Here is a 12496-nt window from a genome sequence, read left to right as displayed (position 1 = left end):
TCCCCTTTGAAAACCTAATGACATCTACAACCCGACTCTAGCCCCACAAAATACAAAACTATGTAACTCCACATAGGACTTGGCACTAAAGAACCCTCCCGAGCTCCACCCACTGACTGCAGACATATTCACTGCATAAAGTGACATAGTTGTTATTTAACCTTAAACATTAATAAATAACATTAAGTATATATTTGTAAATTTTTTTTCCTTTTTTTTTTTTCGGAGCTGGGGACCGAACCCAGGGCCTTGCGCTTGCTAGGCAAGCGCTCTACCACTGAGATAAATCCCCAACCCCTATATATTTGTAAATTAAGAAAGGTTGTCAAGTAAAGCCATAATCAGAAGTTATCTGGCCTACAATATATATATGAGAAATTCAAAGATATAAAAGAATAAACTAAAAATACTTTTTCTTTGAAATACTTTTCGGTTTTGGTTTTGAAGACAGGGTTTCTCTGTGTAGGTAGCCCTGGCCACCTGGAGCTTGCTGTACAGACCAGGCCAGGCCAGAACTCATTAGAGATCGTCTGCTCTGCCTCCAGGGTGCTGGGTCAAAGGCGAGGCCACCACTGCCCAGCTGAGCTAACATTTCTTAATTCCTCTAACTTTAACTAACGGTGTGAATATAATGTGTAACCAACGCCAAATGTGAAATTCCAACATCCGGTTTTCCTTTCTCTGTGACTATTTAACTATAAGGCAACCTTTTTTTAAATAGGAGGGGGGCGCATCAGGACGCCCTGTGTATCCCAGGCTGTCTTCAGGTTTTGCTGTGTGGCTTCAGTGCTAGGATTGCAGGCCTGAGCCACAAGGCCCGGCGGGAGGTGTTTGCTTGTGAGAGAGGAAACTCCTCACAAAGTTCTTCCTGTACAACGTCACGACTGCTTCAACTGTCCTTCGTTCCCAACCACTGCCCCTTGCTTAAGAGTATGCAATGGAGAGAGATAAGGGACAGAGACGGAGAGAGGGTGAGAACCCATGGCAGGTGATGTTAAGATTCTGCTCTGTGTATTTACAGGTAGTTATTAATGTTCTCAAGGGATGGATGGTGTCGGGCTTTGTATGTTTAAGTGGACAATTATATCTTACCAATTGGAAAAAAAAAAAAAAAAGTATGCAATGGGTTACGTCATCAACCTGATGCTCTGAGGAGAAACAAGAAAGCATAGATCTCTCCATCATGGCGCTCTGTAAGGAAAACACCACGTGGTTCATTTCTTACTTAGTATTTGAGTATGAGCCGTACCTCTCTTCAATATTAACCACTCCTGAGGAATCTCTACTTTTTTGTGAGTTCACATCCTTCCCTTCCTGGCTCTTCCCCATCTTCTTTTCCCAGCATGGCAAAGCACCTTCCCCTAGAATAAAAATTAGGGACAACTTAGTTCAAAACCTGCAGAATAAAGTTTTAAGACGTAAGACGATCACAAGTTATTAAAATATTTAATTAAATGTGGTACATACGGCCTTGGATTTAGCCTAATATAGATCACTTGCCCAGAACACAAGCCTTAAATTTGATCTCCAGCACCACAAAAACAAAAAGAAAGAATTTAAAATAGCCAAGTAGGCTGACATATATCTCTAATCCCAACACCTGGGAGGCAGAGACAGGAAGACAGCCATAAATTCAATGCCAGCCAAGGCTATATAGTAAGAACCTATCTCAAAAAACAAACAAAAAGAAAAAGAAAAGAAAGAAAATATTTACACCAAAAAAAATTAGAAAACTTAAGGATTTTAAGAAAGAAAAATTATGAAACTACAATTAAGATAATTAAGATACATGACATTCTTCCAGAAACTGTCTTTTAAAAGTAAGTATTGAAGTCTGCTCCCCCAGTATAGCTGCAGCCATTTTGTTCCATGCCTACCAGTCATTCGATGTTGTTACTGACACAGAAAAATAGCTTTGACTCAGAACAGGGTCCAGCTTACCACATACCCTGTTATGTTCTGAGGTTTGTTAATCTTAGAATTCCACAACTGGGGCTGGAGAGATGGCTCAGCGGTTAAGAGCACTGACTGCTCTTCCAGAGGTCCTGAGTTCAAATCCCAGCAACCACATGGTGGCTCACAACCATCTGTAATGGGATCTGATGCCCTCTTCTGGTGTGTCTGAAGACAGCTACAGCGTACTCATACATAAAATAAATAAATCTTTAGAAAAAAAATCCACAACTGTAAGCTTGTAAGCTCTATTTCGGACCAATCGGAGTAAAGGTCAGTTAGAACTGGTCTGTGCAGCTAGCCAAAACAGCTTGAGTCAGAGCCGACCACTGGGCAGAGCTTCCCGCACCTGCACATGAGCTCATTGTGGGTTTTCCTTTAGAAAATGGCCCTAAGAAATATCCGGAGCCCACAGTCAGCTCCTGAGTCTGGTCTGTGGTCCTGATCAATCAGTCTTGGGATGTATGTTCAATAAACCAACCCTGTTTAACTGAGATGACTGTCTGAGTGATTTTGTAGTGATTCCAAGATCTCAACATTAAGCATACTGCTGGTCGTGCGTGGTGCATATATCTGATCCCAGCACTCAGGAGGCAGAGGCAGTCAGACTTCTGAGTTCAAGGCCAGCCTAGTCTACAGGACCAGGACAGCCAGGGCTACAGAGAGAAACCCTGTCTCAAAAAACAACAACAATGAAGTAGGGATGTTTTAAAGTTACAACAACCAAATGCAATGCAAAAATTTGACTGGATCCTCATTTTTTAAAAAAACACTAGGGGGCTAGAAAGATGGCTCTTCGGTTAAAAGCACTTCCTGCTCTTGCAGAAAACCTGGGTTTGGTTTCAGTACCCACGCGGCAGCTCATAACGTCCTGTAAGTTGGGTGATCCAGTTCTGAGGGATCCAATGCCCTCTTCTGGCTTCCTCGGGCACTGGGTCTGTGTATATGTGTTTATATATGGCAGCTACATATATATACAAACAAATACACATATGAAATACAAGTAATTTTTTTTAAACTGTAAAAGATCATTTTAGGGGTAAATAGAAGAAATTCCCAAAATAGGCTTCAATATTAACGTCCTTATATATAATAAAAGTATAACTATAAAGACATTCTAATTTGTACTTAATATATAATAAAATACTTCAAATAGAGCTATGATGCCTGAATACCACCTACAATAAAATGTTCAACAGATAGACACACACACACGCATACATATAACCAGATTCATATATACATATATACATATTCCTGTATATAGCAACAATGGAAATATGCAACATATTAACCCCATAATCAGTGATCTTTCCATTCTTCTGGGTATTTGAAATTGTCCAAAATAAAAAGAACCTGCACTGTGTAAAAAGCAGGAAAGGAGCCGGCGGGATGGCACACGCCTTTAATCCCACACTGCAGACCACGGCAATGAGTTCGAGGCCAGCCTGGTCTACACAGTGAGGTCCAGGACAGCCAGAGCCATAGAAAAACCCTGCCTCAAACAAACAAAGAAGAAAGAAAGGGCTTTTGACTTTCCCGTATCACCGGCTTCCTCTAAGTTGGAAAGAACGCATGAGGCAAAAGGAGTCCTAATTCTAAATCCTGAACAGTGCCTCTCTTTACTGTGCTGTCTTTCTGTAGCTTTAATTACAAAACATTCATGAAACACATCCAATTTAAATTGTAGAAATACTGAAAATAACTGACTCTCTATAAGAAGTATTAAATAGATGTATTGTGTGATGGTTATTCTAATGACGATTATAGAGCATAAGAATTTTCCAAAAAAAAAAAAGAATTTTCCAAGTTAAATAGAAAAAGTACACAGTATCATATGATATTCATAATTACAAAACTGCAAAGAAAGGGAAGGGGGACAAGAAGCAAGGCTGTTTTGTTTTAAAGATTGGCTGGACTGAGGAGACGGCTCAATGATTAAGCTCTCGCCATGTTAGCATGAGGACTGGAATCTGGAGCTCCAGAGTCGCCTTAAGTGCTGGGTGGGAACAGTGACAAGCTTAGTAATTCTAGCCTCAGAAGGCAGACGGCTGATCCGCAGAGCAGGACCGGCCATGCTGGAGAACCTGACTGAGACAGACCTAACCGATAATATGGTCAAGAGTAATTGGGATGAGTCCCAACATCAACACTGGGCCTCCACATGGACATGCACACACATATACATGCATGGGCGTTAAAATGGAAAAGAAAAAAGACTAGCTAGACGAGTGAAACACTGTGGTAGAGCACTGATCTAGCATGTGTAATGTTCTACATTCTATCCCCAGCCTGCCTGCCCTGTCTGTCTCTCTTACACACACACACACACACACACACACACACACACACACACACACACACACACACACACACACACACACACATACAGAGAGAGAGGGAAGGAACGTACATCAGAAAAGCCAGGTAGCTCAGGACTCTGTTACCACCAAACAGGAGGCCGACTCCCTGGCAGGAAGGAATGTGTCTCTTGCTGGGGACACAGCAGCACTGTGAGGACAAACTTGCAGCTGGTCCGCTCACCTGCCACAGCTATCACAAAGACTTTAACAGCCCCAAATTCTCAAAAACACTTGATGCAGAACTCACTGCCTCCCTCTTGGAAGACGCCACGCTATCTGTGAAGTCTGAGGTAGGAACCAAGACCCAGCTTAGGGTCAGTCTGGGCAGCATGGGGGACCTTACGACTAAAGCAGCAGAGGATAGGGTACACTGTGAAAGGATGCCCTGGTCCTAGGACAAACCGACAACTCAGTGATGTGACTCACCTGAAGGATGGTTATGGCTTTCCTCCTTTAAATCATTTCTTCTCGCATGTGCTTCATGATATTGTGACTCATGAAACAAATCAGAAGCATTTTTTGAAGTTAAAACAGAATCTTGTTGAGTGGCTCTACAGAAGTTACTTTGTTCATCGGGTAGAAGGCTGGAAGCACGGGAGTTGTCTTGGGTTGGATTGGGGTAGCTGGGTGGTGACAGAGTGGCCTTCTCTCCTGAGGCTGACTCTCCTGGAGAGCGATGCTTCTGGCTCAGCTCATCAGGCAGTAAGGAACCTCATAAATGAAAAAACATCAACAAAGCTCAGACCACCCTACAACGCTTTCACTTTTATGCGGTAGACACCCTTCACCCCACAAAGTAGTTGCCAAGATAACAGAAGTACTTTTCTCCATATTAGTACGTCATTTAATGAAAGTATAAAACCTCAAAATCCAAAGTAAACAAATGTCACACACTTTAAGGTTAGAGAATATTTATACTACACTTTCTATACAGACTGCAGATGGCACAGTTACAGTACACTGGCTCGGAAGGCGCCATTCCTGGGCCATCTGTGAAAACACCTTGGCAGCTGCCAGCCCTGTCGTCCAGGACAGGCGGGCGCAGGTGCAAAGCCATGCAGTGAGCAGCTATACAAACTATCAGAGCTGCCATTAGGACTGATGACCAGTGACTAATCATCCCTCCTTCAGACCAACCCTGAAACTTTCATGCTGTTGGATAAAGGGATTACTGCTGACTTCTTAGTTTCTAAATGTATGCTGCGTTTGTCTATTTTGTTTACGTCAGCTGGACTGTACGTATCCCTCTGAGCATCACTTCTCAGAGCATGGAAGGCGTACCGTGTGCCCTGTCTGCCACACCAGCCCAGGAAATCCTGCTGCCAGCCTCGTTCAGCTGATTGCCTCACCTGAATTTGGAATATAGACACCTGGAGGCTAAAAAGACAGTCCCTGTTGCTGCGATCGGCAGAGCGCTCGCCTGGCATGAACCAGAGAGTCTGTTCGGTCCCCTCACTCCATAAAACCAGACATGGTGGTACATACCTAGAATCTCAGCACACAAGATGAGGGGAAAGGATCTGAAATTCAAAGTCATCTTTAGCCAAACACTGAGCTTAGGACCAGCCAGGGAAATATGTGACCCTGCCTCAAAACACACACGCACGTGTGCACACACACAGAATAACAACGCCTACCTATTCACGCCCACCTCATCCCCAGCCCACATCTAAAATGAGAAAGGCAGGCAGGGCCCCACACTGTCAGCTTCAACTTCTCATCTTTTGCAGTATTACCTCCCCACACACCCCAGCATGGAAATATTTTTGAATGGCAGACATTGCAGCTGAATCTGAAGAGTTCTTTGATAAAAGATCCCAAGGTAGCCAAGATATGATCTATTATTCATCCCTAAAGATCTTCAAGACCCTGTCAGGAAACCTACCAAGGTAAAATTACTTTTATAAATTATATATTGGTAAAGAAGGCAACCTAGAGACCTGCTGGAACCTCAGTTCAAGGAGGGCAGCAGTGCTGTCAGCAGCCACGGTGTTTACCTTCCCCTTAGAAATGCCACAGCCAAGCCATCACAGAGCCCACAGACGCTACACAGGACGCGGGACAAGAGTCACCAACTGCCTTACCCGTGCGGACCCCACAGGCTACTGGACTGCCAGGTAACACGCACCCCTGTGCAACAGAGGAATGACTGTCACGGGGTAACTGCTTTCTTACTGAGTTTGCAGCCTGCTCCACAGAAGGAAGTGATGTCTAATAACATCACTGTAAACCTGGTCACGCGCTCGTCTCTGGGGAGGTTCTATGCCACAGGAAAGAAACCAACTAGTATTGTTTTGCTAAATGGCTACTAGAAAAAGGAGAGTGACTTTTTTTTTTTTTTAAATGTTTCGAGTTTTTTGTCTTGTTTTGTTTGGTTTTGAGAAATGTTTTTTTCTGTAACACAGTCCAAGCTGACGTGGAACTCGCTCCATAGACCAGTCTGGCTTCGAACTCAGAAATCTGCCTGCCTCTCCTCCCAAGAGCTAGAATTAAAAGCATGTGCCATCACAAGGAGGGAGTGCGTTTCCTACAGGCACGTGGACCCTGGTAGGCTGCCGTGTTCCAGTAGACGGCCCCAGACTCTTGCATATACAGGCAGCACTAACTGAACTAATGACCCACGAAGGGCGTGCCAGGTGCAGTGACATGGCGTATGGGAGTGGATATAATCAAAATACAATAAATTCTCAAATAATACCCAATCTAAGGCCAGCCTGGTTATCAAGAAAGTTCCAAGCCAGATGGAGCTATAGAATGAGATCCTGTCTCAAAAAATAGATGTTAAGTAATTTTATTAAATTTTAATTAAATAAAATATATTTAAAGAAAATTTCATATATTTTAAATTTAAATATGTTTAACTTTATTAAGCCTCAGTCTATGAGCAGTGGCAATGGCACATAACTCGTGCCTACTGTAAGCCAAGAAGGAGCTGTGAGACGGAACTGTAGGCTCCCCTTACACAGGGAACAACACTCCGATTTACAGGAGTGAGGAACAGTCAAACCATGATTATGTAAACCTGTGTTTTTGACAGATATTTTCTCAAAAAAGAATAAATGCTGTGACCCCAAAGAAAGCAGCTCACAGTATATGTTGCTAAAGATAAAATTTGATCTTTCAAATAAAAATTGCAATTCTGGAAAGCAGCCCCACAGTGAATCTGGCAGCTGTCGGGGACTGGGTCTAATGCTCTCATTTCATCGGCAATCTGTGTGTCCAAACGCTGAAGGTCCTTGTCCTCAACTGGTTTTTAACTGATCAATAAAGATGCCAGAGGCCAATGGTTGGCAAAGGGAGATGGGTTGGGACCCTTAGATTTGCATGGGCTAGGACGTGGGAGAGAGGAACAGAGAGAATCACCATGATGCAGTGGGAGACGATCAGACTTAGAGCTGCAGGACAGAGAGCCAACCAGCCACGTGAGATTTTGGGTGGGTGGCTACTGGCCACCTCCCCAACTGGGCCTGGAGTGGCAGGGGAACAGCCTTTGAGATAGCCCAGGCATTTTAAAATTAACTGGCACGTGCGTGTGTGTCTACCATTCATGAGTCCAGACAGCCCCTGGGTGAGTGGCTGAAAGTGGGTAACCACCGGGAGCACAAAGCAGAACCCATATTTACTGCTACAGCAGCTTTCTAGTACTGTAGGACATTTAAGATTGGGTTTGTGGTGATATTAAAACATGCGATTTCTGTTGTTAAGATAGCATCTCGCTATGTATAGCTGACTGACTGACCTGGAACTCACTATGTAGACCAGGCTGGCCTTGAACTCACAGAGATCAGCCTGCCTCTGCTTCCCAAAGGCTGGGATTAAAAGCTTGAGCCACTACATTCAGCCACATGCAATTTTTTGTATTGTGTGAGATCTGTCAATGTTCTGAAAACCTACAAAACTCATCAAATTACTATTTTCTGGATGACCAATGCATTAAATCATACACACACACACACACACACACACACACACATTTATATATATATATATATATATATATATATATATATATATATATATATAAAAAAATTACCACGCAAAGAGGAATATCCTAATTATCTGAGAAGATAGTAAAGTACTCCTTTTCCCTAATAATGTAGCCATATAAAAGATAGAGATTCTTTTCAAATACTTTACATCATTCATTTACATACAATCATTAGTATCATTCCAGAGACCAGGTATAGAAGTACATGAATCTGCTGACTTCCCTCGATCCAATCAAGACGGAGAGTCTTTTGGGTATCTACAAAAAGTCTTTTGGGTGGAACAGCTACATCTTGTGGTAGATCAGCTCTCAACTTTTTGAGGAATCTCCATACTGCTTTCCAGAATGCAGCCCCCACGGGGACATGACAGACCTTTTAGGAGGTGGAGCCAAGTTAGAAGGAATTAGGTTATTGAGGGTGTCTCTCTCTCAGCCATCAGGAAGTGGGCAGCTCCCCTGTTACCTACTCCCGCCATAGCACATGAAGCTGCCACAGAGCCCAGCAACCAGGGCTGAAACCTCAGAGCAGGAGGCAAACCAACTGTGCCACTTTCCGCACTGTTTATCTTGGGCATCCCATCACAGCAATGAAGGGCTGACTAAAACTGTAGGCCACTCACTACATATCCTTCACAACAGAAAGAACCTTGGAGCATCAATAATTTGAGAGCAGTTGGGGACTAGTGAAATGGCGCAGAGGTTAAGAGCACTGACTGCTCTCCCAGAGGTCCTGAGTTCAACTCCCAGCAACCACATGGTGGCTCACAACCATCTGTAATGGGATCTGATGCCCTCTTCTGGTGTGTGTGAAGACAGTGATGGTATACTCATAAATAAATAATTCTTTAAAAAAAAAAGTACAGATGGTGAGGTGGTTGAAAAGAGGGAAGAGAGACAGATAGACAGACGTATCAACTGTGACCACAGTCCAGTGAATATACATGTATGAACTACCGCAGTGAAACCCACTATCTTAAATGAAAAGTGAAAAAGAAAATAAATTAAACCTTGTCATTAAAAAAGAAAGAAAAGAAAAGAAAAAGAGAGGGAGGGAGATAGATTTTTGGGACTACCGATTCCCTGTGCTGACAGCAACAGCATATGCTTGGCAGGTACAGGGCTCTAGGTCCACTATCCAGCACCACGAAAGTAAGTCAAATTAAGAAAATTCAGAACCCTGTTGTGTTCAAGCTAAGTGTCCCAAAGTCAGTGTGGCTTGTTCTCACATTAGTAACTTCAGTCTGCTCCTGCCACCCTATCATATCTGTACGATAAAAAGTCATAGCCTTGTATCCAAATCATCTTTAGTGTTTACAGATTCCTCAAAGCAATTATAAACGATTCAATTATGTTAAGATAAGCTAAGTGTGGTGGTGCTCGTGGGAGATAGGGGTAGGCAGAGCTCTGAGTTTGAGGCCTGCCTGGTCTACACAGAGTTCTAGGGCAGGCAAGGCTACGTAATGATAGGGTTATCCCTATCTATATTGTGTGTGCTCGAGTGTGTGCGTATAAACAGATATATAAACTTTTATATTGATATAAAGACTAGAGGCTTTCTATATTTCTCCAAAAAAGCATCCACATTTCTTATGCCCCCAACCCTCTTCCACCTAGCCACACTTGGCACACTCATTTAAAATATTCACACTAATGTCTTCTCCATACTCTCAGTGTCTGGCATAGTAACTGAACAGAGCAGGCCCTTCCTGAATCTCTGAGGTGTGTCTCTTACAGAGTAGTGCCAAAGAGCAAACGCTGCTCCAGATCACTGCTTGTAATTTATGAAACATGATCCATTGACAACGCTATGCTCAGATGACAATGTCCTCGATTATGGCTGGGGACATAGTCCAATTGGAACAGTATTTGCCTGGCATGCACAAGGCCCCAGGTTCAATCTCCCATGCTGACGAGACTGAGCGCTGGTGCCCACTGAAATCTCAGACAATGGAAACTCTCCAGACTGCTCACACCAGGGCAGCAGCAAGCACTGGTGTGGAATTTGCTCGTCCTGAGTCAGGACCGAGAATGTTTTTGTTACTAAGGAATCTGGTCAGAAAAGCTTTCAAGCCACTGCTCCAGATCAAATTTCACCGTGGTTTTCTCTGGTAAGCTCCTGATGCTTTCTGTTAACAGACACGCATACAAGAGAATACTGCCACCTACTACCCTAGGAAACACAGCTCTTCAGTCAGGCAAAATGGTTTCTATGGTTTGACCACTGTAGCCCTGAATAGTTCCCATGCATCGGCCAGGAGCTGGATACCAGTAACGACACAGATAACTTAGCTTCTATTCTGCTCCGGTTCTTCCCCAAATCAACGACTGCTGGCTGGGCATGTGGCTCAGTGAGCCCGAGCTTAGCGCGCCTGAGGCCCTGGCCAGCCCTCGTAGGAGCACGCTGGCGGAAAGCACGCGGGCCGCGAAGGACGGTGCACGTCGGGATACCAAAGCACCCCCAGTGCAGGCACTACTGCATCATCACTTCACACTCATCGCCCTGGCCCTGAAGCGGCATTTCCGATGGGAACATAGGGACGCAGAACTGGGCTGCCCGGCAATTAGGATAAGAAACATACCTGGAAACATGTGCTGCCCAGACACCATGGTGAGCAGCTTCTCTTGCTCCTCCATGAGCCTCTGCAGTTGTTCCAGCTGCTGCCTCTTCAGCTGTTCCTGCTTCTTCTGCTGTATTTCTTTCAGCTATTTAAATGTAAAATCAAAGGAATGTTATGCTCCTGACATCCCTTACCACTGACATTAATGTCTTCATCCTCCCCTCTCAGACTATCCCCGACAATTAATTCAGAGAAAGACTCCCCAAAAAGTAAATCTTGCCACAAGAACGAATTTGTCTTACAAATGTTCCTACCAGCTTCCCAGTTAAAGCCCATTTTTTGGGTATTTACCCATTGTGGTAAACATTTGCACAAGAGTGCTAAAATCTACTTTCTTCTAAAGGAAATCATGTCAGTATCTCAAATAAGAAATGGGGGGGGGACAACCCCTTTGAGTTTTATAAAAGGACGGGTGTACCAGGACATAAACTATTTTCTGATATTTGATCACCCATTTCTAACTTCAGTCTTACCAAATGAGGTGGCAATGGAAAAACATGAATTTATCTTAACTGCTTCATTTTGTGTTTCTATATGTACATGTATACCAAACATATCAACATTTCACATTAGATAAAATTGGAATTTTGAGGGTTCTGAGTAAAGGGGAAACAAGATGACCGTCATACACTGCCTATAACAATACAAATAAACATCTATACAGCCAAACCTTACCTGCTCCAGTTTTTTAAAAAGTGGGTTTTTACTAGCCACTTCTTTGAATTCACTCTTGAGATCAGGCGTAGCGGCATTTCTGTTGCCCTCCTGGCATCCCGGGGCGTCCCGACATGATGCTATCGGCTCCCTTCTGACTGAAGCAGAGACTGGATGAGCTTCCAGGTCTTCTGACCGTGGTCTATAAGGTCTTCCAGCCTCCAACGTCTGTTCTTCATGAAATGAATCCTCTTCACTACTAATACTGAAGCTACTTGAAAAATGGGCGGCTTTCACAGGAAAGCTGGCAGAAACATTTGTAGCTGCTTGCTTCTCATCGGCATCCAAAATAGGAAATCCTCGATTTAATATGACCCCAGCCCGAGAAGGACTAGTCATCCACTGGGTGAGGAAGTTCTGCCCAGTGTTTAATTCTGAAGAGGTTGGCATCAGGAACATTTTCATCTAATGACCCAATCTGAACACTGGGAAGTCCGCAACACCTACTGGCTTCCAACACCTGTGAAAAAGGAAGCAACATGGATGCTCACTGAAATCTATGCTTATCCCAAGCAGCCCAAGCCCCAACCCAACACAGAGCTAATATTAAATATGCAAAACACTCTATCAGGGACTGACAGGTCGGTTCAGTGGGCAAAGGTGCTTGCCACCAAGCCAGATGACATGAATTCAATCCCCAGGTCCCACATAGTAGAAGAGAACGATTCCAACTTGTGAGTTGTCCTCTGAGCTCAGCATCCATGCACAGCATCAATTAAGACTTTAATGAAAAAGCAATTAAGCAATAAACTGCTTGGCTGGCTTGGGTTCTGCCCTCAAAAATCTAAAGTGAATAGATCAGAAGCCTCGGAACACAGCTGATACAATCATTCGATCACTATGATATACAAGTACTAGAT

General features: G+C 43.6%; 1 protein-coding gene across 3 annotated transcripts in view; it reads right to left on the bottom strand.

Annotated features, from left to right (window-relative positions):
- Cenpj (centromere protein J) overlaps positions 1 to 12269 on the bottom strand; it is a 53262-nt gene extending 40993 nt beyond the window's left edge. For all 3 annotated transcript variants that reach the window (XR_004389595.1, XM_032917229.1, XM_032917230.1), the window contains exons 1-4: positions 11598 to 12269; positions 10884 to 11007; positions 4743 to 5027; positions 1250 to 1361 (exon numbers count right to left, since the gene is read on the bottom strand). Coding sequence is in view for 2 of the 3 variants with exons in the window: in XM_032917229.1 (XP_032773120.1) it covers positions 1250 to 1361; positions 4743 to 5027; positions 10884 to 11007; positions 11598 to 12041 (965 nt within the window). In the remaining variant the exon portion in view is untranslated. The remainder of the gene's footprint in view (positions 1 to 1249; positions 1362 to 4742; positions 5028 to 10883; positions 11008 to 11597) is intronic.
- Between the last annotated feature and the right edge of the window lie 227 nt (positions 12270 to 12496).

Source organism: Rattus rattus, chromosome 12 (assembly GCF_011064425.1).
Source record: "Rattus rattus isolate New Zealand chromosome 12, Rrattus_CSIRO_v1, whole genome shotgun sequence".
Classification (NCBI taxonomy): Eukaryota; Metazoa; Chordata; class Mammalia; order Rodentia; family Muridae; genus Rattus; species Rattus rattus.
Note: the sequence above shows the minus strand (reverse complement) of the source record. Positions and strands in the feature narration are given on the sequence as shown.